Below are 27,819 nucleotides of genomic sequence, written 5' to 3' on the forward strand. Positions count from 1 at the left end.
GATGCCCTGCCTGGTCCCAGCGCCGCTCCGCGACGATGCTGCGAGCTGCGGACACAGGCAGCTATGGATCAAAGGAGGAGGCTCCTGTGCTACATGATTTGTCCAAGCTGAATTATTAACGCTGACCAAGCGTCGAAGTGCTACAAAACTCAACAAGAACCTCTTACCTCCAGCACAGCGATAAACAGGATCGAGGCACGGCAGGAGGGAGGGAATTAAGGCAGGACATCAAAGACCGACTTCCATCAAGTAAATCATGCCATTGCTTCAGTAAAAGAGCCCTTAAATGTTTTATTAGGGATTTTCAACAACTACCAAAATTAAGATGGAAGGGATGAATTATTAAAAAATAGATTAACTAAACTAGCCTCTGAATTAAACATGGGAGGTAGCTACCAGGAGCAGCGCTGCCGCTGTGTACCGCAGGCACCGCGTCCTTCAGCTGGGCACGGTGGAGGTGCCAGCAGAGGGGCAGTGGCGGTGCAGGTGTGATTGAGAGCTGCACGCTGCTCTGCTTGTAGTGCCAGGGCACTGACAGGCCGACTGCAGGGTCAGGAAACCTGTTCCAGGTGCTGCATGTGCAGCGAAGGAGGGCTTTCTGCCTTGGAGAGATGCGGGCTAAAAAGGCACAAGGTGGAGCAAAGCAAATGCTGCTGGCTTCCCTGCAGGAAACGGCCACAAAAAGGGGACTTGCCTGAAGGACTTGAGTCAGGAACTGAGCGTTTGTTTGCTGTGTTCTGGTGTCACAAACCCCAAAACAGTCATGGCAGGAGGGCGACTGCCTGCGTGCGTCCGGCACGGTGCTGGGTACCGGTGCTGGGTGCCGGTGCTGGGGAGCAGCCCCGCAGAGCAGGATGCTGGCTGCAGAGCCAGGGGCTTTGCAGGGCAGAACAACCAAGGGGTGCTCGGGTGCACGGGGGGATGAGCTGAGCCTGGACAGGTTGTGGCGTGGGTGCTTCGGGCGCCTTGCTGTGCCCACAGCTCGCCGCACGCCCACGAGCAGGCGGCTTCGGCGCCTTGTGCCGCAGTTCCCTCACCTGTCGAGTCGAGGCGAAGCAGCGAAGCACTTCCTAAAGCGGCCGTGAGATCCCAATTTGCTGTTCGAGTGCCCTTGCTGTATAGTCTGTCCCGACGTGACACACACAGGGCTACGGCAGCCTGTGCATGCAAAGCACAGCCGAGAGCAGGAGGTGAGATGCTTTTGTCTGCGGGCTTTCTGTTGTTGTCGTTCCAGCCTCCGGGAGGGTGGGCGTGTTGTCTCTGGGTGCTAAGCACAAGATGTGGTGGAATCTCTGTTTGTTTGTTCTCCCCGGCACCTCGCTTTCTTCTTTTTCCCCCTGACTTGTTCAAAGCTCTTACGTGCAAGTCTACGATCAAAACCCTGTGCGTGCCAGCAGTCGTACAGCCGCCAGGAACAATTCGCAGTATCTACAGTAGCACTGCTTTAAGGTTCACTCTAATGGAACAAGTGGAAGCTCCATTCATAATAATAATAAAACACTGTTTTGCAGTTATGTGCCGCTTTTCATCTTCACAGCTCAGAGCAGCATTAATTAACTGCACGGCTCCGTGGGAGGTAGGTAGCTGGTGTTGTCCCCGTGTTACAGATGAGGAGTGTGGAGCAGCGACACATCTCGGGAGCCGCCCGCGGTCGTGCAGCAATTCAGCAGCAGAGGCTGCAGTAAATCCAGCAACGCCAGCTCCCGTTCCGGGCTTTATTTCTGGGTAACATTCCCTCCTCGTTCCTCTGGCAGAGCAGCCCCTTAGGAGTTTTAAGGTCATCTTCATTTCTTAAACCTGACTTTGGTGGTGGAGAGGTAGAAGTGAATGTTGCTGAAGTCGAACTGGGGCAGAGGGAGGCTCTTGCGATGCGGATGGGAGCAAGTTCCTTGCCCTCAGGCTGACGGCTGGCGGTCGGTTCAGCTTTGCGGTGCTCCTTCCAACGAGACAAAAAATTGGAGAGGCAAGTTCAGTTCGGTCTTTCCTTTTGCAAATATGTGTGCAGAGGTCTGTTTAGGTAGAATGGTGTAAAAAACAAACAACAGACTGTTTTCTCGCTCGTAAATCCCCAGGTTTGTCTTTCGGGTGAGCTCTGCATCCAGAAAGCTCTTGGTTGACTCCTTTTCGAAGGGTCGCATTCGCAGCCGCTCCAGGGGTTTCTTCTGATGCTGCTTAGTGGCTGAAAAATCCAGCTTTGTCATGTACGTCTCAGTCTGTTTGTTCGGGAGGCTTTGGGTCAGGCTCGCTCACTGCGCGGACCGGGCCAGGGCATTGCCATGCCCAAAGCATCGCCCCGTGACCAGGGGTGGCATGTGTGCCACCGAGCGCCCCATGTCCCCTGCGAGCCCCAGTGGGGCAGGCGGCCATGCTGCTACGTGCAGGGACCGAGCCTGATGGACTCCGGGCATCCCATCGCCTGCAGGGATGAGAGGTGAGTGGTGCTGGTGCCGAGCATTTCCCCGCTCTATCGGGGAACAGCCGGGATCGTCCCCTCCCGGGAGGTTTTTCTCCACCGCCCAGCTCCCAGCATTTCCCCAGCAGCGCTGCAGGATCCGTCCCTTGGCATGGCTCTGCCCCCGTGCTGGTGGCTGCTCAGCATCCAGCGCCGAGGTCTCACTGCTCGGAGCTCTTGTAACCTCCTTTGTATTCGCCCTGCCAACGCGGGTTTGTGTTTTGTGCTGTACAAATGCCTTTTTTGTACTGAGCACCTTCCCGCTGCTGCCTCCTCGGCGTTGGATTTTACATTTCTGTCTCTCATACCTTTTGAAGGAAGCAAGTTGTATTCTGCACAGCCCCATCCCATCCCCTCGGCTCCCTGGGAGCAGACCGTGGATTAATTAGCATGGAAACCTTTCCGTTTAGTCTCTATTGTTAAAATAGACACTAAAATAAAAGCGGAATGCAATGAGCAGGAGGAAGAAGGTGGTCCTGCAGTGCACAAGGGCTTTGCTTTTCCTTTCTTTTCTTTTCCTTTCCTTTCTTTCCCCTCTCCTCTTCTCCTGAGCTCAGTCTCCTGTTGCTGGATGTGCAGCCGGAGCGCAGATTCCCCAGCAATCTTCGCCTGCTCTGACAGATCCCATCGGGCAGGAGCTGTGATGACCACGTCCCACACGCCAGCATGTTCTGCGAATTGCGGTTCAGACTGAGCATCCGCCTTTGACTGGCAGCTGGAATGAAGGTGATGGCTGAGGGCAGGACGGCTCAGAGGGAGGGATGCTCCCATCCCACGCACCTCTGCCCTCAGCTCCCATCTCTGACCCACGGGCTCAGCCCTTGGTGCACCCCACGCAACCCCTGCTGGAACACAGCTCTCCCAAACACTTTTGATGTGGGGCGCTCGGTGCCGATAACTGATCTTGTCGAAGAATCCGCCAACGGGCATGGTCTGTTCTGCCTTTAATAAATGCGTGCGTTCTTTATGCCCCACTTAATAATGCAATAACATGAAGATTTACAGAAAACGGCAGGATGTCTGCAGGTGTTTGGTACCTGAGTGAGTCCAGAGGAGCTCCAAGTAAACTTCGACCTCAGGGTGTGTTTGTGTGTGAGCTCGGTGCTGCGTTACGGTGGTCGCCTGTCCTTGAGCAGTGCTGCAGGCGCCTGCCTGGCCCCGTGGCAGTGCCTCTGGCACCGGCAGATGCTCCATCACGTGGCTGGAATCCCCCATGGTCAGATCCCAGGATTTGGGGCTGGGGTGCTCTGTTTTAAGGACTGAGTCATGCAGCAGAGTCCCAGCCCCAAGAAATGCCGCCCTCCCAGTGCTGAGCTCCCAGGGGAACGGGGACAACTGGTCCTCACCGGAGATACAGGCTTGTACACAGCTCCGGCCTCCCTGCCTTTAACCCTCTCCCTTCCTCAGGTAAATGATGATGTTCCTGTTTCCAACTCCCTGCTCAATTTATCTTGTTTATTGACCCAAGCAGAAAGTCAATGTTTTCTTCATCTGCCATTTGCTTTGATGGCAGCCAATTTGGTTCAGCAGGAACAAAAATGGATGCAATAGAGTTCAGTGCCAGATTTTTGGTCTTTTTTTTTTTTCAATGCTGATTATCTTCCTTCCTTTTTTTTTTTTTTTCTTTTTCCTGAATGCACCTGGCCCTGGACACAGCTTGGCAGCATTCGCTCTATGATATGGCTGCAGGCAAGGCTAAAAATGTGCAGCAATTCCCCTGGGGCTGCAGAGCCGGGAGGACGCCTGCGGGTCAGCTCATTGCAGGTGGCGGCCAGGGCTGCCCGCTCCCTGCCGGTGCCTGCGGTTTGGTGGTAAAACAGTTGCATCTGGGGGCTTAATGCACATTTAGAGCTCGGCGTCCTCCTCAGCAGGCTGGAGGCCACATTTTGCAGCCGTTCCCTGGATCAGAGGTGTGCAGGCACCGCACCGCAGGCTCCCCGGGTCTGTGGTTTGCTTCTTTCATGATCTCTGCTGGGGTATTCATCAGGCTGCAAAGCAGCACGGGTTCAGAACTAACGAATGAGCAGAGCTATCCCTCGCAGAGATCTGAATAGAGCTCCTGCCCCAAAGAGCTTGCAGGCCCAGGCTAGCATGTGGGGGCAGTTAAGCAGTGGGGCCGTACTGGCAGAACTCACTGCAATGGTGGCAGGAGGGGCATGGAGCATGTGGCATCTTCATGGGGAAGGTGAAAAAAAGGCAAACCCTTCTGGCAGTGTGTGGGCAGCTTCTGGATAAGCCACAGTGACCTAACGGGCTGTGGCTGTAGCATGGGGAGGTCCTGGTGCTCCCCCAGCCACGGATGCCCATCACTTCGCCACACTCAGGTGGCATCTCTGATCCTGGGCTGAGCCCGCTCAGGGAGGTAAACCAGCAAAGCCCTTTTCTTTCTGTGCAGCAGGAAGCTGTCTGCTTGCAGGTGCTCTCATCGCCAGGCAGCGGTGGGATGGGTCCCTACCACAGGCAGCGGCAGATCGGGGTGCCCCGGGGACCAGACCCAGGGAGGTGAAGTCCTCAGAAGGGTTTGGTGCCCAGCCACCTTCCCAATGTGTGCTGCCCTTGTGACAAACCCAGCTGTGCTCCCAGGAACTGCTGAGTGCTGGGCACCTTGGGAAACACAGTCCACATTGGGTGCCTTGGATAAGAGCTGAGGCCTTTTGAAAAACAAATCCATCCATATGGATGGAAAATCCCTATGCAAATCTCTCCCCAGGTATAAAATTAATTGGATTCTAACTTCACGGTCTGCTTCTGGAAACGAGCTCTAAATAACTCCGTTGTGCCTCAGTTCCTCTGTCTAAGGACATTCACCTGGCTTTGTGGAAATCACTGGGTGTTGCTGACAGAAGGCACTATATATAGCAGGATGTGCATGCATGTATAGGGACGCACAGAGGCACCCGCAGGAAGTGCCCCAGGTGAGTGGTGTTCTGCTACGTGCAGCTGCGGGTTTTGCTCCTCGTGGGCGCAGCGTGGCCGATCCCTGGTGTGCAGGACCGGGGGAGCTGGAGGGGTCTGGTGGTGCCTGGGATGCAGGGATCGGGGAAAGCCATACCGCGGCGTGGTTGTGGGGGGGTCAGCTGGATCTGGAGCTTTATTGCAGAGCCTGGCGTTGCCCTGCCTGTAGCAGGAGAGCCGTGGGATGTTGCACTGCCTGCAGTCGCCAGTGCCTGCTTTCCCAGGGCTCGACACCATCTCCTCCCAGCAGATCAATAAGAGCAGCAGGTGCTCAGCAACTGCGAAAAATCAGGGCATAACCGTCTGCTGCTGCAGCCCTGGCCATTTCCTATTTATCTAATCTAATTCTATTGGCATTTCTAAAGTGCTTTTCACCACTGCATCTAAGCACTTTATACGTACCTTGGAAAAAGCCCACAATCGCTGTGTAATGAGGGTGGCTGGGTCTGGGCTGTGGGCTAATCCTGGTGCCTGCGTGCAGGTGAACAAATGGGCTCCTTCTGCTATTTCCCTACAAAGCCCAACTTTCCCTACTGACCCTCACAAATTGCTACTAACTCAGATCCAGAAAGCCCATTAGATCACAGAACTTACCCCAAAATACCCTCCAAGGCTGTAGAAAGGAAGGAAAAAACCCAGCAATGCCTATGTGCTTAAGCAAACATTCAAAGCTGAGCTACAGGCAGCCCCAGGCTGGGATTTGCAAGCTTGCAGTTGCAAAGTGCTGCTGTAGGCACGGGTCACCTTGCAGAGGCTCAGGGTGCCCCGGCATGGTGACATTTTGCAGGCAGGTGCGCACGATGCCATTGCATGAGCAGAGCCGTGGGTACCAGACCTGCACCCAAGGGCGAGGAATGAGCCCTCACGAGTCGCTTGGGGATGGCGAACAAGCAGGGAGCTGGAGTCCTGGATTGCTGATCACTAATTATTTTGAAAGGCGAAGAGCTGGGGAAGGTGACAAGGTGCTCCCTCCCTCCCCGGCATCCTGCACGTTTAATGAGGCCGGGTCAGGTGCGGACACGTGTGCCTTGGAGAGGGGTTGGCTGTCAGCCGAACTGCTCCCGGCCATCTCAGAGGGGAGATTAATGGGATTTTTGGCCGTGCTGCACGGAGCTGAAGTGTGGTCTGCTTGGTTCTGCTTTATTCTAGGTCAGCCCGGGCAGTCGCTGCCTCATACTGGGGGGGCCTGACCCATCTCGTGATGTTTTCAGCCTGTAATAATTTAGGATGATACATCCCAGGCCTTCTGTCCAGGATTTTGCTTGATTGCTTGTTTTTCTAAGATTTCTTTCGCTTCTCCAGGCAAAACCGTGGCAGAGGATTGAGGCAAACATTTACGAGGCTCTTTTACAAGCAAAAAACAAACAAACAAACAAAAAACAACCAACAAAATACATTAATTTGGCCAGCTTAAAGGCTCTTCTGAAAACCTCCAACTGCTTTATGCAGAGTGAAGTCTTGTTTGATTTTAGCAGCAGAGTGCTCCCTGGCTGAGCACAGAAAGCATCCCCAGGGAGGGAGGCAGCAGGCGGCCGGAAGGGTTGGGAAGAGGACCAGGGGAATGGGACACGCCGGGACGAGAGGGGACAGGACCGTGAGCGGGGCAGGGAGGGCCCTGCTCCTGCAGGTTGAGGCTGAAGAGCTCTGCCTGCCCGCAGGCTGAGCGATGCTGCGTCTGGCAGCTGCTGGAGATGAATTCCTTCGTTTCCAGCTTAAGAATCTAAGCACTTGCAACACCTTCCCCTTCCTCCCTCCCCAGAATAAAACCCCAAGCGACCTCCTCTTTAGCAAACGTTATTAAGGTTGCAGAGCTCCAAAGCCAACAGGTGCCAGGGTCAGTTTGCTGTGCAGCCTTCAGGCAGCCCCTCTGTGCATATGCATTATGAAAACGTCTCTAATGGCACAGTCATGCGCTAGTTTTCACCTTTGCCTCGCTCAGCACAGGCAATGAACCTGCTCGGGGAATGATCTGCGTTAATGTGGAGCAGTAAAAACTTCCACCCGAGTCAATGAGAGCTGTGCTGTGAGCAGAGAAGTGTCATTTAATGCTAAGTACTCTGAAAAATCAAGTCTAAATGTCTCAGATTTGCTTCACGTAATGTAGTGGATATTTTTTACATCGCCGTTCCTGGGTCTTGGCTCCCCATCTGTAAAACGGGGACGGTAGCAGGGAGATTGGGAACTTAATCACTTTATTGGTTGTGAAATACTGCTGCTTTCTGGTGTCGAGCAACGAACAAGCAACCCATGAGGAGCCGAGTAATTGTGCATGCAGAGCAGTGTCTGAACAGAGCACGATGAAGTGGGAGCTCTGCGTCCTCCAACCAGGAGAAAACAATACTCTGAGAAGCTGCAAATGGATTTGTTTGTAAGGCACTGAGAAACCTGCAGGTGTTCAGAGGCACCTGGGGTCGTTTGGGGATGCCCTAATGCCAAGCTCCCCGCTCTTTCTGGCCCCTGGAGACGCTGAGCTATTGCTCAGCACCATCACCTTTGGCAGCCGGGGAGGATCAGGTCGTTCAGCTAACCCTCCGGTATGTGGCCTGGCAATCAACACCTTCATCAGAGTGCGTAATTACCAGGGGCTGAATTAAGGTTGCCTAGGCAACCTTAGGTCTCACATTTTCCGAAGTTTTGAGTATGTGACTTCGCAACCTGTGCCATTTCCTTCATCGTACTTCGCACACACCCGGTGCGCACCCGCGTTGTACGGGGCTGCGGGCCGGGTCCGTGTCTCAGCGGCTTTGTGCTGTCCGTGGGGTCTGCAGACACTTTGGGGTTTCCTTGCGGGCTCGCTCCGGGTCTGCCTCGCAGAGAAGATGCTCTGCAGGATCTTTTGCTGCTGGAGATCGCACCAAGCAGGCAGAGAAAACCTAGAGGGCTTTGCGGCTTTGCTCCCTGGGGATTAACCTCCGGGTTCTGCACTTGGCAGCCGCGCTGGATGCGGGTGGCAGGACGGGGAAAAGGGAGCGACGGTGAGTCCCTCCCCTGGGTCGCACCCAGGTACCAGCAGATCACATCATTTAACTGGGAGGAGGTTTAGAGGTGGTTTCAGGTGCCTCATCTTGCAGCATCAGTGAGGTCTGCCCGGCAGCGCTCACTGCTGCCTCCGGTCCCTGTCCTGCCCAGATGTTCGCCTTTCTGCCTGACACCGCTGTGTCTCCGAGCAGGGAAGGGGTCCCTCCTCCGGTCTGTGCTCCTAAACGTAAGGCAGAAATGTATTTACACATTCACTACTTTGAAATGAATGCGTTGGGAAGATGGGATGGAAGGAATTGCTGGGCAAACTGAGCTAATAAAAATATTAATTAGCATAGAGAAATCATTTGATAATTTTCATTTATGTATTTTTTTAATTATGCATTGCTTCCATGACTGATAACCCCGCACCATTAGTGTGATCCATTTAGCTAGATAAACATATTACTTTGTGAGTTAATTAGTGTTCAATTACTATCAATTAGTATGTATTACTACCACCGATTCCATGTTAAGCAAGCAGACTCCACCGCTGTTAATTGTTCAAATTATTAATGGTTGGAGCTGCCTGGAGCCCCTCGCCACAAGGTGCAGGTCGGTATTTGCAGTGCTTGGGTGACCCGGGCTGCTCCCAGGGCTGCCACGGCTCCTCCCTGAGCCTCCAGGTTTCTTTTCTAGGTGCTCTGAGTGTGCCAATTTTGTATTATCCGATTTCTTAAGGTGTTGAAGCTGTGCTTTCCACATGCTCCTGGCATGCTGCAGCTTTCTGAACATTCAGAAATCAGGTTGCGAAGATTTTTTTCTCGGCAAGTGAAGTTTGGAGTAGCTGTGTGCAAGAAGGGAAGGGAAAGAAATGGGTCAGGCTCATCTCAGGTAATTTTGAGGCTTTCGTAGTTACTTAACGAACTTCATAACAAAAATCAGCACACCTAGATTCGCTGTGTCTGTCTCTGGCTGCCAGCACAGAGGGAAGCAGACTGCTGTGAAATCCTTTCGGGACAGTTAGCTGAGGTTTGAGGAGCAGCTGTGACAGTATCACCAGGGATCCGCCTTTGTGTGAAAGGAGGAAAAATGGTTCCATCAGTGCCGGACAGCTTCAAAACAGGGCAAGTCACATCCCGCCTTGAATAATTAGCGCCTGATGAAGCTAATGAGGAGTGTGTGGAAGGAGTGCAGCAAGTGGCAATGTGTGCCCAGCGTGGCACGGCAAGGCTGAGACCTGTGCGTTTGGAGAGTTTTCTGTCCCCCTGAGGGACAAACCCCACCCCATCCCAACCCATCCGTCCCACCCTGTCCCATCCCACACCATCCGACCCCATCCTGCATTTTGCTGTTAAGGGGCCTGAAGCACGGGAGCATCTTGGTGGTGCCACCACTGCATGGGACGTGCAACCTGCTGAATTTGGGGGTAATTATGAGCAGCTGTGGACTGGTTGCTGATGCACGTATCTCCAGCGCTCTTAATGAATATGGGTCATCAAGTGTGTCGTGGTTCTTGTGCCTTTTCTTAAACCTGCCGATGCTGTGGTTGCTCGGGAGAGTGAGCCCGTGCCACTGTGCACAGAGGGCACTTGGTTAGCTTCTGGCTCCTGCAGAATCAAGGCAGCGATTCCGAGGCTTTCCTGAAATGGGAAAAATGTTAAGAATTGGGAAAGACTCGGTCAGTTCGTGTGTGGCATCCCAGCCCTTCACGGGGCAGAGCTGTACTGCAGAGCTTGAGGGGCCTCAAGTGGGACTGGGGGGACCCTTTCCTGGCCACCCTGTGCCCACCGGGACATGCGCTGTACAAGGTGGGTCTTGTCAGGCTGCTTTTATTGTGTAGTGTTTGTTTTGCTTTGCTTTAATTAAATTTCTGGTCCTTCTGGTTGCCAAGGCAAGCTTTGAAATGCTCCGGTGGAGCGATGGTTTTATTGACTCTCTAGCAAATTATTGAAGCGTGGTAGGAAATTCTTGACACTTTCAACCTCAAGGTTCTTGGAAGAGCTTTTGTTGTTTGTTTGGTTTTGTTTTTGTTTTCTTGCAAGTGTTTATTATAGCATTACCAAAAGAAGTGGAACTATCAGGAAAATTGATAGCAAGCAGCTCATCGGCAGTGGTGTGACAGGTAGCTCCACTGAAATGCCTTCTCCGATGCCACCCAAATAAGGATGATTTTGCACAGTTTAGGGCCTGACATGGATGACAGTTTTTCTTCAAACCTCCCACCCCTGTCAGAATGACTGAAAAACGTCTGTGGGTACACTGGGCAGACTTGAGAAACTCAGCTCTTCCACGTAAAATAAGCAATCCGCTCCGTGCCCACGCATCTCCTTGTACCACGTTAAGAAACCTGGCTGAGGAGCTGAGCTTAAAGATTGAAACCGTGCAGTTTGTAAGGCAGGAGCTGCCGCCCCCTTTAAGGCAGCCCCACGACCCACGTCTTTGCGTGGTGGCCCCTTCGATGCCGTGCCTGCAGACCAGCTTCCCGGAGCATCTTTGCTCTCTCAGTGCATGGAAATGTTCGCTCTGGAGATGGCTCGTGGCTTGGTGCCGCAGGAAGCGGTCGCTCCATTCATTGCAGATGCTGTAAAGAGTGCAGCGGGTGGAGGAGAGGGTCGTAGGGAGGTTGGTCTCTTGTTGCAGGCAGAATTAAAAAAAGATAATAATCTTGAATTCTTGGGAGAATCATGCTCTGTGGCTTTTTAATCAGAGACCACTTCTTTTCAGGTGACCATTTATTGCACATTTGTCATAGTTTGGATGTTTAACTGCACAGCTCTTTATACAAAACTGCTGAGCCTGTGTCATGATGAAACCAACTGGAATGGTGCCACGAGCACCTGAAGCGCTGGGAGTACTACAAATAACTTTGAAAGCATCTCCAGTTGGAGACCCAACAGTGGCGAACACCTTTAATCCCTCTCTCTTGTTGCCTTGATTCCCCAACTTGATTGTGAATAAAATAATACCAGGACCGTGGACAGTGCTGTGAAAATGAACTAACATAGGGGAGGTTTGGGGGTTTTTGGGTGATCCCAGGGAAGGGAAGTCCCCGGGGAGCAGCATGGCCCCGCTTTGCGGATGAGCATGGACACGGCGTGTCCTGCCTGCACGCAGATCCTGGGCAGATCCTGACACCTCGTGTCTGCACGCTAGGCTTTGCAGAGGTAATGCTTTTCCATCTCCTGTATGTAAGTTTTATTGTACAAAATGTGATTATTGGTTTTGCAGAACGCTCTCGGCTTTGGGAAGCGCGTCGTTTCTGTAACGAGCTGTGCTCGGCGTCGTTTAGCCTACCAGAGCTCTGCATCGCCGGGGTTTGACGCAAGCCAGGGACAAAGCACTAAGTGAGCTTTGCTTCCACTACAGGCTGCAATTCCCACTACAGCCTGCAATTCCCTCTCAGGTTTGATCTTTCAAACTCGCAGCTGAGAGCATTCGTCCTCCCCAGCTCCCCAGCTTCCACGAGCGTTTGCAGCTCGTGGCTGGCAAAGACGTCCCCGACCCGCGCGGCTGCACAGCGAGCACAGAGCCAGGCACCCAGGGGCTCCGCAGGTCTGGCTGCCACGGTCCCAGTGGTTCCTCCGAGCGGTTTGCTCGGCAGCTCGATGCAGAGTTCAGCACCCTCTCTAATGATTTCAGTGCTGGCTGTTTTAGCAGAGGAAAAAGAGACGTGAGGGGAAAAGGAAAAGGAGAGAGAAAGACAGGAGCAGGTGAGAGCACGGGTGGTCCTCTGAAAGCATTATGCATGGGGGGAAACGAAGTGCTCGTGGCATAGCTGGGGACCTCAGGCATTGCTCTGGGTAAATCCATCCCCGGGTGAGATGCCGAGATGGGGCAGGAAGGAAGGGAAAAGGCAGGGGGTGTCTGGATTTAATGTCTGGATTTAACGTCTGGCTGCACAGGGAGACACCTCGCAGCAGCAAGGGGGGCAGCCCTTTCCCAAGACCTGCAGCACAGAAGCTTCATGGCCAGGAACCAGTCAAAATTGCTCAGGGAAGCATCTGTTGGGCTGAAAAATGGAGAATCTGGGTGTACATTGCTAAGTACTCTTTTGCAAGTGCATCTGCTGGTAAGGTCCCTGAGTGGGGTCTTGCTGCTGGAAGTAGGAAACAAGGGGGCCTGGGGGACAGGCGCTGCCCTTGCCCTGGGCCAGGCGTGTCCCACGCGTGCTGCTCCGTGCAGCTGAAGGCAGCCGGTGCCTGTCCGGGTGTGGGACCGGCGTGACAGAGACATCCCCTGTGTGTGGCCGTGCTGCTGGGGGGGGACGAGGTGCAGGAGAGCGATGGGATGCTCCGCGTGGGGCACCGGGTTGTCCCCTCGGGGTGAAGCTGCCTTGGCACTGCAGCATGCAGAAAGTCACGGACCCCAAATCCCCAGCCTGATCCCTCTCCAAACACAGCTCGGGGAGCAGATGGTGGAGCAGTGCTAGCTTAGCCCCAGCTTGCCTCCTTTTCCTCTTTGTTTTTCTCAGTGATGGTTAACCTTGTAAGATGCTGAAGTCTTTAACCATTAGTAGGCAATAAAAAGGGGCAGCTGAGTTGAATAACACCCACTAATCCCCTTCCAAGATGAGCTGGAGAGCAGAGCCACTGTGATGCTCAGGAGCTTATTCTGAGATGAGCACTTTGGAGGCTTTGAGAATTGCATGGTGTTGATATTTCATGAATAAATAACCCCCAGCAATATTTGTCACTGAATCTGCTTCATTAATGAGGGCCTGGAACAAAGGGGGAGGATGCAGAGCCGTGATGAGGTTGAAGAGGAAAGCATTTTCGAGTGAAGTGACGCACAGGTGACAGGAGGTGGCACAGGGTGGGTGCCACGGTCCTGTGCGGGAGCTGTGCAAGGTCCGATGGAGAGCAGGGCTGCTGTGCATTACTGCACGGACCGCTTGTGGCATCATAACTTGTCAGGAGGGTAGGTTCTACCAAGGTGTGCTGTGTGATCAGTGGGCTCCGACAGGGAGCAGAGTGTTTTGTTGGAAAGTGTCACCTGGGTGTCTGGAAGGGCTGGGGAGTGAAGCAGGAGTGTGCGTGTGTTCACAGATGTGTGTGCTTGTGGGGAATCTGGCATCAGAAACGAGGTCGCTCGCGCCTAAATGCCCTTTTCGACAGTCCTTAATGCCTTCTTCAGGCTGGAGGGGAGCTGCCCCATCCTCCCAGCGTGCCAGGGTCGGGGGCCCCCTGGGGGTCTCCCGTTTGCCCCACCTGGCCGTGGCATGGCACTCCGGAGCTCGGGCACGCAGGGAAGTTTTGCTCCACTGCCCCGCTCCACCTTTCTGTTACTTCTTGGAGCGGGGCCACACGCCTCTCAGAGCTCTCACTGCCTCCAGGTGCGTGACACAGTACTTACAGCCTGCGTGGAGGCATCGGGCATCCCGCTCCCCATCCTCTCCATGCCAGGATCCCCCTTCAGACAACTCTCCAGTTGCCCACGCGTGGTGAGCTCGGTCTGACGGGCACAGCAAGGCTCTGGTGCTGCGGCCACGCTCAGTAGGCGCAGGACCATGGCAAAAAATAATCTGTTTTCCCTTAAGCTATCTGGGCAGCTGCAGGAGGGGGCACCCAAGTGGGGACCCCGGCAGCATCGAGGGCAGGAGCTGGAGGGGAAGAGGCAGAGGGGCAGGGGATGCCCGGCCGGAGCTGGGTGACATTTCAGCGCGTGCCTCCAGCTGTGCTTCCCCACCTCCCAGAGACGTTAATATTTTAATACGCTTAGTGGCTCATTCAGGCTCCTCTGCGGTGATCCGTGATGCCAGGCACCGTTTTGGAGAGTGAGATTCCTGCTCCCCCCTCTGATCGCAGAAGGTGCGTGAGCCTCCAAGCGTTTGTGCCTCCAGGTTGGAATTAAAGCCCAGTGTGGTCCCGATCTGCTCAGCATCCGACCCAGGTGGGGTTGGGCTTTCTGCGTGGCTGGTGGGGGAGCTGTCACGGTTTTTGCGGATTTTTTGGTTTGGGTTTTTTTTTGGTTAGTGAATAATATGCCCTTTCTCTCCCCACTTCCCTCCCGCAGAAATATGCGCCCTGATCTAATATATTCTGCCTTTCGCACTCCCTCACTTCGGAGGAGCTGCAAATTCTGGTGGGAACAGAGTGCTAATAGAAAAGGGCCTCTAAAGATATTTGAAACATGACCAAGAAAGGACAGAGGGAGATTCAGCTCCAAATATACTGGAAAATCTAGGAGATGGGCCAAGAGAGGGGGAATATGGGAAACGAGATAAGCAAGAGGGAAAAGTTAATTGGGAAACATTAATTGGGGTGAAAGCGGGCAGTGCAGACAGCAGGTCCCGGCTTCTGGAATCCAAGAATTGCCTGGAAATCCTAAATCTGTTAAAACTCGACTTGAAAGCCGCTTCTTTTTGTTGGGTTTGGTGTTTGGATGATTTCTGCCCTGCAAGTTTGCAGGGAAAAAAACCTGAATTACGCCCTAAAGGCTCAGAAAGCAGAAGGCAAATTAAGGAAAAAAACCCTCCTAATGATTGATTTATTTTTAAAATCTCATCGTTTTTATGCCAATCTCATTACCATTTTTTTTAAGGCCTGACTCATGCTTTTTCCAGCGCTGGGTGTTGGCAGGGCTGCGTGCGTGAGCGTGACGGCGCGCGTGTGCGCAGGGGCCCTCCTCTGACGGATGGCACAGCGCCGCTCCGCCGCCGTCCTCAAGGACTGCTGAATATTCCTCCTCTGCCGTTCTGTTGCCAAGCGCGAGGTTTTTGAATTAAAAAACTCCAAAACCAGAGCGTAGCAGTGGGCATCGAGTGGCCGTGCGGGCTGTTGGGTGCAGCTGGGACAGCAGGGGAGGTGCCGCGGGGCGGTGGCAGCGCCACGTGGCTGCCGGCACTGCCTCGCGGGTGGCTTAAGGCCAGAGGGTCGGTGTTTATTTGCAGCCTCCTCTGGGTAAAGATCTAATAAACAGCCTGTGGAGGGCAGGTCCGTCTCCATCACCGACTTGTTCCGTGACCTTGGGCAAAGCGTTTCGTCTCCCCCGCGTCGCTGCTGTCGGCGTCCGGATCCGGTGCCCAAGACGGGTTGCAGCAATCTGTTAACGTATGGAACATGCTCTGCAGATGACAAATACCTTGGAGATGCTCAGAGCTCTCAACAAGCATCTGCGTTCCCTTAGCAAGAACCCAGCACAAAGTGCCGGCGTACTTTGTCACAGACAAAATCTGCTGCGTGCGCAGCTCGGAGAGGCAGGGCTGGGAGCTTCTCAAGTCTTTATATGGCCGTTGAATTCATCAGCGTTAGCGCTTCTTGCGCGCTTAAGAAAGGCGTTTCAGAGCACAGCTGAGCCTGGGGTGTGCAGGGCCGTGATGGAGAAGCTGTGCCCAGACACCCCCCAAACCCCGCTGGGGTCCCCAGCCCCGCAGGCACGAGCATCCCCCGGCCACATCCCAGCAAGAGCGAAGGCGAGTTTTGTGCGGCTTTAAATCCTAAGGGAGGTCCCCACATGTCAGATGGGGTGCGGGTGCTCAGGGAGGCTTGGCTCAGGTGTAAAACATCCACGAGGAGTTTCACTGTTGTGGATTCACTGTTGGCTCATATGGGGTTGGTTCCCCGCTAGTAATACTAATCAGGCCTCTTGTAGCGGGCAGTTTGCACGGGAATGGTAGACAGGTAGGATCTTGGCAACCTCAGAGCTGGCTGATTTTTCTCAAGGATGTCAAAGCTGTGCAGCAAATGAATTATGCAGCAAGGTCATCAAGCCTTCATATTCTTGGCACACTTCCCCCGACCAAGTTTTGTTCATCTCACGCCGTGATTTTGCCAGAGCAGCCCTCCTTGTGGGTGAGGTGTGGCGCTGCCCGTGCTGCCGCCTCCCCGTCCCTCCCCGCCCGCTCTAAAGGTGCCTTTTCTCTCCAAGGGAAGAAGCGATGCTGTCCACATACTTCGAAACCATCAATGACTTGCTCTCCTCCTTCGGGCCGGTCCGGGACTGCTCCCGCAACAACGGCGGCTGCACCCGCAACTTCAAGTGCGTGTCGGACCGCAAGGTGGACTCAACGGGCTGCGTGGTAGGTACCGCGGCCGTCTCGGGGATGGGGCCGAGGGGATGCTTGCTCTGGAGGTGGTCTCTGGTCTGCACACTGAGTGCAGTGCACAGTTTGATCTGTTTCTGAACACGCTCACATCTGACCAGACAGCCGGCTGTGCCTGGAGCCCTCTTAGACCACAAATTTTGGGCAGAGGCTCCGAGCTGTTCCCAGCTATCGATGCACAGAGGGGTTTTGCCATGCTTCTGAGCAGGCTGCCTCAGGGCTCAGCACACCAGCCAGCGCTCACCCCTCTGCTGATGGCAACGGCACCGCTGGTCGGGGCAAGGAGTGAGCCTGAAACATGGGGCAGGGGGCAGAGCCTCGGGAAACTGCCAGGGGAAGCTGGAGCGTCACTGCTCCATCTGCCCAGAACAAGACGATTATTAGCATGGGAATGTGTGTACGCCTGCCCAGAGGGGAATTGCCATCAGAGGGGATCACAGCTCGTCACCACTGCCCCCAGCCCCTGCTCCGCAGCCCCCAGCTGCCGCAGGCTGCCCCCGTCACCCCTGCCCGCCGCCGAGGCAGGAGTTAAGTGTCTCTTTATTTATTGAAGATGTTTATACACGGCAGCAGCCTGGAAAGGTCAGGCTGGAGTGGTGCCGTCTCCGGGGTGGCGTTTTCATTATCCCCTTCTCCGATTGCTTGTTAAGGCCATTTAGCACGGCAGCCTGATGTGTCACAGGCAGCGCTGGGCCCTGCAGCGCCCGCGTCTCCTCCTTCCTATTCCTCCCCCTTTCGTGCTTTCTTTTGCCATTGCTGTTTTCTTTTGTTCTGGCCCTTTCCAGGGAGGGGCTAGTTTCAGGCTTTTTTTTCCTTTTTGTCCTTTTTTTTGGGTGTCATTTTGCTCTGAAAACTAATGTGCCTCCCAGACACTGTCAGAAACAATCGGGGCTCTGATTGCCCTGTGCCGCTGGGAAGAGATGCCTCTTTTTAAAAGTCAAGATATATTAAGATAGAAATTGTCAATAAATTACAGGCCTAGTGTTATGAATAGACTCGCATACGAAGTCGGTCTGTTAATAAATGTTATTAATCACAGAATTTATTAATTAATTAAGTAAGCAAGCAGAAGCAAAACAGCGCTGGGCGGCCGGGGAGTTCCGACTCCGCAGCGGCGCACAATTTTCCTTCTCCGGGGGTGCTGTTTTATAGTATCCGAGTTCCAGCTTGTCCGGGCTTGTTGAACCAGCTGCGGCTATGCAGTCCAAAGGGGGGGGGGGGGCTGCTTCCTCTCTTTGGTGCTCACGCGTTGTGCTAATGTTTGGGTGGGGGGAGTGAAGTAGCAGACAGGATGTCTTGCGATGGGGTATTTCACAGAGTCTTTGTACCTGTTCAAGGATGTTTACCCAACACCCCCCCTTCTTGTTATCTGCCTAATAAGCCTCCCCTTCATTGAGGCAACATTGTGCAACCTTATCTCCCTCGCAGATTCCCAAATTCCTTACAGATAGTTAGCAAATCCCCCCCCTCCCCAACTTTGTCATCATATATCAAGGTTCTATTATGATCAGGAAGCTCTGTCCCAACCTCGTGTAAAATGCTATTTTATAACCATCTTATCCCTTTTCTTTTTTTTTTTATTTCTTTATACAATGAACAAATACATCTTACCCATTACAATCCCTCCTTTTTCTTTTAGGCTACTTATTTTGTTCATTAAATTCTTCCAAAGCTTTTTTACACATCATCAAGGTTTCAGTATCTTCTTCCTGATCTACAGTTTCATACTTAGCACGTATAAGCATCAAATGTGCAGCCTCCAGTCGACTTTTTACAATAGCAATTACCCGGTTAAAGATACATGGGCCAAAAGTCAACACAAATATTAGCAACAATAATGGTCCAGCAATAGTAGATAACAATGTTGTAAGCCAAGGTGAGTAATTAAACCAAGATTCATACCAACTCTGGCGAGCTTCGTGTTCCCTTTTTCGTTTCTCTAATCCTTCTCGGAGTTTTGTCATAGTGTCCCTTACTACTCCTGTATGGTCAGCATATACGCAACACTCTTCTCGCAGGGCTGCGCAAAGTCCTCCTTGTTGTAAGAATATCAAGTCCAGTCCTCTGCGATTTTGGAGCACTACTTCAGATAATGACCTGACTGACTTTTCTAGGGCCGTTATCGATTGCTCTATGCGAGCCAAGTCCTCATCCACAGCAACTCGTAAAGAGGTAAATTCTTGACTTTGTTTAACTAGGGATGCAATCCCCGTTCCAGCTCCCGCGGCCCCTAAAATCATTAAAGTGGCTAGGGTAACAGCTGTTACCGGTTCCCTCCTTTTTAGATTAAATTGTGGTATTGTGTGTTGCATGTATATATACTCTTCAGAATGGTACAGAATTCTTGGTATAATTACTACCTGTACACAGAAGTCGCGGGACGAATTAAACAATTTTAAAGACAGACACGGAGTTACCCCTAAAGACGAACATACCCATCGAGTATTATTAGCCGGAATCAACCAATTAGAGGGTTGTTTTCTATCTTCTGTAATACTGCATAAATCTCTTTTTCCTCTTGGGACTGTTCCTATACACCTACCTTTCCCTGTCACCTGTGTTAGAGTGATCCCGATTTCCTGCCCCCAGTTACATTTGCTGGGGTTTGATTCATTCGAGTATTCGAGTGCACCCATATCCCCTATTGCCTCGTAATATGGAGGCTGGGCACTGACACATAACCAGCATTTTTTTGTAATTTCCGGGTTTGTTTGATTAAGGAGTTGATAGCTGGCTTCAATAATTTTCCACATTCTACTTAAGGAAGAATCATCCCTATTTCTTCCTATCGCAGTGGGAGTAGGAGTGGGAATGGACGTCATCTTATTATTACCAGGCCGCGTGGGGGTCAATTTAGTTGTCGTGGGGCGAGACGTCCCTTTGTTTTCCAAATGTGAGAGGGGGCCTACCTTTCGAGGTGTTTTAGGCGGTTCTTCCTTCTTTATTAAAATTATTTCCCCTCTATCAGCTCCTTTCTCATAATACCTTATTCCCCAAGTCCTTCCAAGGATCCACCCCGGATCCATCGGATTAGTTACGTTAACCCACAAAAACGCGCAATTCCCTTTTTGTACGGTCCCTGTTCCACGGTGATAGACTGCCTCAACCGTGTTCCGATTACTGCAACCCTGAGGCCCAAATTGGACAGTTAAATATTTATCTTTTCCCCCGCCTGGATTCCATGCTGTGGCTATAGTTTCACAACCCCAATAAGCGCAGTAATACTGTGCTGGGGAATTACAGTAGCTTTTCCCTGGGTTAGAAGCTGGGCATAAGTAGAAATCTGACTGATTGTTACATAGCTCCAAAGTCGTTGTGAGGTTGCAGAGATCAGTCTTAAAGCTGGGAGCCCCTGGCGTAACAATCTGCTGTACGACCGTAGTATCGAAAAGTCTTATCAAGCTCCACAAGAAAGGCTGATGCGGGTGGTGTTGACCAGCGGTGGGTGGCATGACCATCGCGAATAACCCCAAGCACCACAGGGGGTAGTGAAGGTCCATTCCCACTTGTTTTACCACTCTGCCTCGCCCGTCAGATGGGGTGCTACCACCTACGGGGTTATGATTCTTCTCGGCAGCAGTAGTATTCTTCAGGGACCATGGAGCCTCCACCCCTTCCCAGTAATGCCTACCGAGTTCGTCGCAGAGTCAGCTTTAAGTCCTCAGAGCCGGAAGTCACTTTCCACCTGTCGTTCTGTATTGGCCCTTTAACTCGGCTGGCGTGCGTCCATCCCCGTTCAGCAGTCCGGACAGCAGTCTCTGTAGTTAGCAAAACAATATAGGGACCTTCCCAACGTGGGGTCAATGCAGTTTCTTTCCAAGTTTTAATCAAGACCTGGTCCCCAGGCTGTATATTGTGTATTGCCATATCCAGAGGAGGGCGTTGTATAACCAGACCCCTTTTCTGCAATTCCCTCCTTCTGTTCCCTAACTGTACTAAATAAGACTTCAAACTCTCATCTTGAATGTGGGGGTGATCGACGGGTATCTCTAAGTCATAGGGCATCCCATATAGCATTTCAAATGGTGACAACCCCAGATCAGTTCGGGGTTTCGTACGCAGGTTTAGCAAAGCAAGAGGTAAGCATTTTATCCATGAGGTTTTAGTTTCTATCATCAATTTAGTAAGTTGTTTCTTAATTTCCCCATTCATTCGTTCTACTTTTCCCGAGCTCTCAGGGTGCCAAGGAGTGTGGTATTCCCACTTGATTCCTAAGTTTCTCATAATTTCTTGTATAACCTTTGACACAAAGTGAGGCCCTCTATCAGAATCTATCATTTCAATAACTCCGTATCGAGGGATTATGTTCTCCAGTAAAATTTTTACTACTGTTTGTGCCGTTGCCCTTGCCGTAGGGAATGCCTCGACAAAGTTAGTCAAATGATCTACTATCACGAGCAAATATTTATATCTCCCTACTCTGGGGAGTTCCGTAAAGTCCAATTGAATTTTTGCGAAGGGTCGATGGGCCAATTCCCTTCCTCCCATAATCCTTTTCCTTATGTTTTTGGCATTTACCCTTCGGCAAGTTATACATCCATTAACTATTGTCTTTGCTATATCATATATTCCAATACACATATACTTGTATGCAAATTGGTCCACTAGGGCCTGTACTCCCCAGTGGGATTGATCATGGTATCTCCGTAGCACCCTCACAGCTACTGATTTAGGCAATACCTCTCTCCCATCAGGTAGCAACCATCTCCCTTCCTTATTTTCCTTAATTCCCATTTGTATCATTTTCCCTTTTTCTTGCACAGTAAAACACAACAAGGGGGAGAAGAAAGTCCCTCCTATCAAAGACATTTGCAAGCCATGTTTGAAACAATTTTTGTAAGGAGGGCTCTCTTCCTTTGAACAATTACATTCTACTCCATCCATCCCCCAATTCTTCCAACACCCATAACAAGGTTCCCTCTTTAAATCCTCTCCACAAGTTGGGCAATCCGCCCTTTTTGTTATTACATAGTTAGTCATGAGGGCTACCCGCTTTGCCTCTTGATCAGCAAGATTGTTTCCCCTTATTTGCGGGGTCAGTCCACGCTGGTGGCCTTTTACATGTACCACCGCTATCTCTTTTGGCTCCCTAATCGCTTGTAAAACCCTAACAATCAATTCTTGATGAACTAGTCCTTTCCCCTGGGAGTTTATAAGTCCCCTCTCTTCCCAAATTTTTCCAAAGGTGTGTATTACCCCATAAACATATTTTGAATCCGTATAGATGGTTCCGCTTCTATCTTTCAATAATTTCAAAGCCCTTAACATTGCATATAATTCACAAGCCTGAGCTGACCAACTCGGACTGAGGGGTCCTGATTCTATGACTCTAAATGTTTTCCCATCTATCAGGGCATACCCCGATTTTCTTTTCCCTTCTATTACCCTAGAGGATCCATCCACATATATCTGTTCCCCATGAGTCAATTCGGTATCTTCTAAGTCCGGTCTTAATCTCGTATGTTCTTCGATGTTGCTGAGACAATCATGTTCTAGATGGCCATTTGTTTCTCCGTAGAGAAATTGCGCAGGGTTTTGTACTGGCGCAGTTTCTAGAGTCAATCTTGGGGAAGAGATCAATATCCCCTCGTATCTCAACAGCCTTGCGTCGGTGATCCATTTGTCTGCTTTTTGCTGCAACACTCCGCGAATGTTGTGGGGAGATATTACTCTAATTTCTCCTCCAAAGGTAATCTTTTGTGCCTCCTCAACCAATAAGGCCGCTGCTGCAATTGCTTGTAAACAGTTTGGCCAGCCTCTAGTGACTGGATCTAGCAATTTTGACAAATAGGCCACAGGCTTTTTACATCCTGCCCATTCTTGTGCCAGTACTCCATACGCAGTTCCTTCTGTAGTATTAACAAACAGGAAAAAGGGCTTCTTTAATTCGGGAAAGCTTAAAACCGGTGGATTCACGAGTTCTTCTTTTAGGAGCATCAGTCGTTCCTCATCCTCTTTTGTCCATTTAAGATGGCCCTCGTTACTCAATTTGTTGTATAAAAATTTTACCTTCCCGCTGTAATCCTCTATCCACTGTCTGCAGTACCCTGTCAATCCTAGCAACTGCCTGATTTGTTTTTTCGTCTCTGGTGCCCTGAGTTCTAAAATACCTCTAACTCTTTCAGGGTCTAATTTCTTTGTTCCTTTGCTTAATAAATGGCCTAAATACTTTACTTCTTCCTCCACGAATTGTAATTTTGCTTTTGAAACCTTTAGTCCCCGTGAGCCCAAAAAATTCAGCAAGTTTATACTTGCCTGTCGTACGATTTTCTCATCTTTCCCCGCTATTAATAAGTCATCTACATATTGGATCATTTTGGTCCCTGGCATTCTATCGTAATCCTCTAGAATTTGCTCCAGGGCCTGGCCAAACAAGTTTGGAGATTCTGTAAACCCCTGAGGTAACACTGTCCACCTTAGTTGCTGTTTCCTGTGAGTATCGGGATCCTCCCATTCAAAGGCAAAATAATTCCTACTGTCCTCATCAAGAGGACAGGCCCAGAAAGCATCCTTTAAATCTATTACACTGTACCACTTGTCCTCTGGGCTTAATTGGCTCAATAAGGTATGTGGGTTTGCTACCACGGGGAATCTGGTTATAGTTCTCTTATTAATTTCTCTCAAATCATGTACCAATCGGTATTTACCATCCTTTCTTTTAACTGGTAATATAGGGGTGTTGAAAGGAGACATACAGGGTTCTAACAACCCCTGTTGTAATAATCGTTGTATGTCTTCCTTCAGACCCTTTCTACCCTCTTCAGACAAGGGGTATTGTTTTATCCTGATTGGTACTTCTGGCTCTTTGATAGTTACCTTAAATGGTTTAATGTTTAACCTTCCAACGCTCTCCGAGGTATACCAAACCTCGGGGTCTATCTCTTTCTCATCCTCTACCCGAAGAAGACACAGCTTTATTTCCAGTTTCTTTTCTACTACCTCTAGTCCTATGCCTAATTCTATTATCAAATCTCTACCTAATAAGTTATATTCGGCTTCTGGCACAAGAAGCAGATGCCCCGTACCCTTTTTTGATCCCAATTCAATCGGTACCTCTTTTATAACGGGGACCCCAAAAGGCTCCCCTTTTGCTCCTATTACCTGTATTCTATCCTTTGAAGTTCTACATCCTAAAGGTAATGTCTGGACAGTTGATCTTTCAGCTCCCGTGTCTATGAGGAATTCGATTTCCTCGCGCTGGGGGCCCACTCGTAACTTTATCAAGGGCTCACTGTTCCTTTGGGTCCCCAGCAAATAGAGCCCCTGACACCCCTATTCATTTCTAAACATTTTCTCATCCTCTTTCCTCTGTCGGCACTCCCTTTTCATGTGACCCTTCTTATTACAGTAAAAACAGGTCACATCTCTTCTTTCCTGGGCACCCTTTTTCTCTTTCCTATTCCTTCTAGTAAACCCTTCATTCCTCCATCTTTGTTCATTGCCAGCCCTTCTGGATCCTTCTCGCACCGCTGCCACCATCATTCGCACTTGCTTCTTTTCCTTCTCATCTTCCCTACGAACATACACCTTTTGTGCTTCCCTTAATAATTCGTCCAGACCTCTATCTTGCCAATCCTCTATTTTTTCCAATTTCTTTCTGATATCTATCCAAGACTTAGCCACAAACTGTGTCTTAAGTAATGCTTCCCCTAACAGGGTACCTGGGTCTAACCCACTGTATAATTGCAGACTTTTACGAAGTCTCTCCAACCATTCTGTTGGAGTTTCATCCTTTTTCTGTTGTTCACTGAATGCTTTATTTATATTCTGTCCTCTGGGCACAGATTCTCTGATTCCTTGTATTATGATTGTTCTTAGATCCTGCATGTGGCCCCTGTGTATTGGATCCTGGTTATTCCAGTTAGGTGTCTGCATTGGCCACTTAATATCAGCAGCAGGACCTTGCTGATGTTGCTGGTCCCAAATTCGCATACCTGCTCTCCTTATCATTCCTCTCTCTTCTGATGTAAATAATATTCCCAAAATAGATTGTAATTCTTCCCAAGTATAAATGTTTGGCCCTAAAAACTGATCTACCTGTTCGGCTACTCCTAACGGGTCTTCTAAGAGACTTCCCATCTCCTTTTTAAAGTCTCTAACGTCCCCTGAATTAATGGGGACGGCTACATATCCCATCCCTGGTTGAGGTCCCCCCATTGCAATCTCCCGCAAGGGGTACAACCCTTCTTTAGCGCGACGAGTCTGGCTTCTAGTTACTGGCCCTCGTCTCCCTTGGACCGAGGCACTGTCATCCGAATCCTCAGATTCGGCAGCAGAGGGTGCTGTTGGCAAAGAGGGCACGTAGGGAGGTGGCGCAACTGGGACTTCCAAATCTCTTTTCTTTCCCTTCCCTCCTTTTTCTTTTAGAGGGTATAACTGGGTCCCAGTTTCAAAATTTATCCATAAATGTGCGTATTCGCTTTCCTCTAAACTAAATGGTTCCTTTGAATTAACATAAATATTTAGAGCCTGACATATCCAATCCTCAAAGGAACCGAAAAGGGGCCAAAATACACTGTCCCCCTTTATGGGCTTATTACCCCAGATCTCTACACAATAATGAATCATTTTTACTTTACTTTTTCCCCGCCTAGAAGGGGAATTACTCCAATTCTTAATCATTAGCCCCAGCGGGCTATCCGGGGGAATAGGAGGAATATTCCTACCGCTATTTCCCCCACCCATGGGACCAGAAGGCTTACTTTTCTTCTGTCCCATCTTCCGGAGTACCTTCACTCACACACACACACACTTCCCCCTTTTCGTGGCCCAGTCCCTCGCGGGATGTGGGAACCGCACTACCGAGGGGTCCGCACTCGCTTCGGCCGCGATTGGCCGTCTCAGAAGCCGTACTCCGGGATTCCCCACCCTTACCGAACGGATCACCGGCCTATACTTACCCACCCCGTGGGTCTTCGTTCGGTCTTCGTGCACAAAGATTGCTAAGGGTTTGCCGGCTTTATTTGCTTCTGCTTAATTTTTGAGGTTCGTCGGTGAAGGCCTGAATGAGACTTCCTGCTTCGAGGGCCGCCAAAATCGGCGGGGCGCCACCCCCAAAGGGGAGTCCTCAATCAAATTGCCTATCCGAGTCACGGCACCAAATTGTTATGAATAGACTCGCATACGAAGTCGGTCTGTTAATAAATGTTATTAATCACAGAATTTATTAATTAATTAAGTAAGCAAGCAGAAGCAAAACAGCGCTGGGCGGCCGGGGAGTTCCGACTCCGCAGCGGCGCACAATTTTCCTTCTCCGGGGGTGCTGTTTTATAGTATCCGAGTTCCAGCTTGTCCGGGCTTGTTGAACCAGCTGCGGCTATGCAGTCCAAAGGGGGGGGGGGGGCTGCTTCCTCTCTTTGGTGCTCACGCGTTGTGCTAATGTTTGGGTGGGGGGAGTGAAGTAGCAGACAGGATGTCTTGCGATGGGGTATTTCACAGAGTCTTTGTACCTGTTCAAGGATGTTTACCCAACACCCCCCCTTCTTGTTATCTGCCTAATAAGCCTCCCCTTCATTGAGGCAACATTGTGCAACCTTATCTCCCTCGCAGATTCCCAAATTCCTTACAGATAGTTAGCAAATCCCCCCCCTCCCCAACTTTGTCATCATATATCAAGGTTCTATTATGATCAGGAAGCTCTGTCCCAACCTCGTGTAAAATGCTATTTTATAACCATCTTATCCCTTTTCTTTTTTTTTTATTTCTTTATACAATGAACAAATACATCTTACCCATTACACTAGCATTCGCCGTGCCGGCACACAGAGCAGCAGAAATTGAAAACTGTGTCACTCAGGGAAAATAACCCCCCCTGCTTTTGTAATGGCTAAACGAGGCTGTATTTAAGGAGAACAAAACACATCCGGCAGGAAGGCCGGGAGGAAGGAGTGGGGAATCACCTCGGGGCACATCCTGCTCCCCAAGGGCTGCGGTCTCGAGGTGCTGCCTGGTGTCATGGGGGTGCCAGGGACCCTGTGCCCCCATCACGCCACGTCCCAGGGCCGTGCATCCCCTGGCAGGGGCTGTGCGGGGAGAGCAGACGGCCCCAGAGATGCCCATCGCTCCGCGTGGCTCCTTTTTCCCCAAAGCCTGAGGGCAGCAGTGCTGAGCCCCATAACGGAGGGCTGCTTTCATCCCCGATGCGATGTTGGGGGACTTAATGCAGCCCTCCCCGTGGAGACATGCCGGAGCTGCTTTGCAAACGGCCTCACGCTCTGTTGCTCGGGAAATTGCCTTTTCTCCCTTCCATCCCACCTGCTGGCGTGCAGCTTCAGCAGGAGCCGGGCGGGGAGTTTGGAGATGCAGCGGTGCTGGGATGCAGCCGCATCGCCCCTGCTCTGCCCCCTGCTGCTATTCATGCGGGATTTTACACCCATCGGTGCCCTGCAGGTGCCCAGGAACTGCAGCACTGCAAGCAAACGTGGCTGTTCCCTGGAAAAGAAGAAAAAAAAAAGGCAAAAACCAGCGATTCCCCGATCCGGGCTCCCTACGGGCTGTGTTTGTGGCGCAGGGTGGGACTGCAGGTGGTGGCAGCTGAGTTTCTGACCCAGCCACAACCTTCGGCTGTGACCTTGAGTCCCCCTCGGCCCCAGTCTCTCCGTGCCAACGTCTCCTCCCCAGCTGCCTCCCCAGGGCTGCGGGCGTGAGCTGGCTCTCCTGTGCCAGCAGGGATGGGGTCATTTGCTGCACATTTGCGGGATGTCAGTTAGTTTTAAAGCTGAACTGCTGTGAACTCAATTTGCCAATTTGGTAAGTGCTATGGGCAATATCGGGATGTAATTTAATTAAACTATCCCCTTTTTATAGAGTTCAGGGAGCACTCGCATACTAATTTTAGCACTAGGTTTGCTTCAGCTTTACTCTGGACACTGTTTCTCAAATCATGACATGTTGTTAATCTTTACCAGTCAACAGTTTATTAATTTGCCGAGGACCACAGAAGTATATAATCAGTGGTTCATCAATCAAGGCTAAATCCAACAAACGTTCCAGGCAGGTACTGAGCATAAAATATACATGTGGGCTTGTAAGCAATTAATACCCACCAGAGCCGGAGCCTAGCAGCTCAACCAGGGAACAGCGCAAATCTCAAAGATTTCTTCTTCCTTTTATTTATAATCATCATCTGTTACCAGCTCCTTCATGCCCTTAACACAGCTTCCAGTAATTCTGAGGATCGAGGATGCATTTATCTTAGGGCTTTTAGCAGTGCAGTCCCTGCCATTACCTAATTGTTTGGTCTTCAAGGGACACATTTAAGACACTGGGGGCAGATGCTTGCAGCTATAGGTTTGGGGCTGACTCCTTGGTCTCCTTGGGCTCATGGAGGAGACACGAGTACGTCGCTCTGTTAAAACCCTGCGTGTGAGGAGGCACCTGGGAGACCTGAGGCTCAGACCCGCAGTCTCAG

At 51.0% G+C, this 27,819-nt stretch overlaps 1 protein-coding gene and 1 long non-coding RNA gene across 8 annotated transcripts in view; one reads left to right on the plus strand and one right to left on the minus strand.

Moving 5' to 3' along the window:
• Positions 1–27,819, plus strand: part of ASTN2 (astrotactin 2) — a 348,717-nt gene that overhangs the window by 170,633 nt on the left and 150,265 nt on the right. For all 7 annotated transcript variants that reach the window (XM_013182791.3, XM_066980984.1, XM_066980985.1 and 4 more), the window contains one exon: positions 16,235–16,385. In XM_013182791.3, the coding sequence (XP_013038245.2) occupies positions 16,235–16,385 (151 nt within the window). The remainder of the gene's footprint in view (positions 1–16,234; positions 16,386–27,819) is intronic.
• Positions 17,426–26,102, minus strand: LOC136786705 (uncharacterized). Its single transcript, XR_010826114.1, has 2 exons — positions 25,310–26,102; positions 17,426–22,258 (listed from the first exon to the last, which is right to left on the minus strand). It is a non-coding gene; the product is annotated as an uncharacterized lncRNA (long non-coding RNA).

This window comes from Anser cygnoides, chromosome 20 (assembly GCF_040182565.1).
Source record: "Anser cygnoides isolate HZ-2024a breed goose chromosome 20, Taihu_goose_T2T_genome, whole genome shotgun sequence".
Taxonomy (NCBI): domain Eukaryota; kingdom Metazoa; phylum Chordata; class Aves; order Anseriformes; family Anatidae; genus Anser; species Anser cygnoides.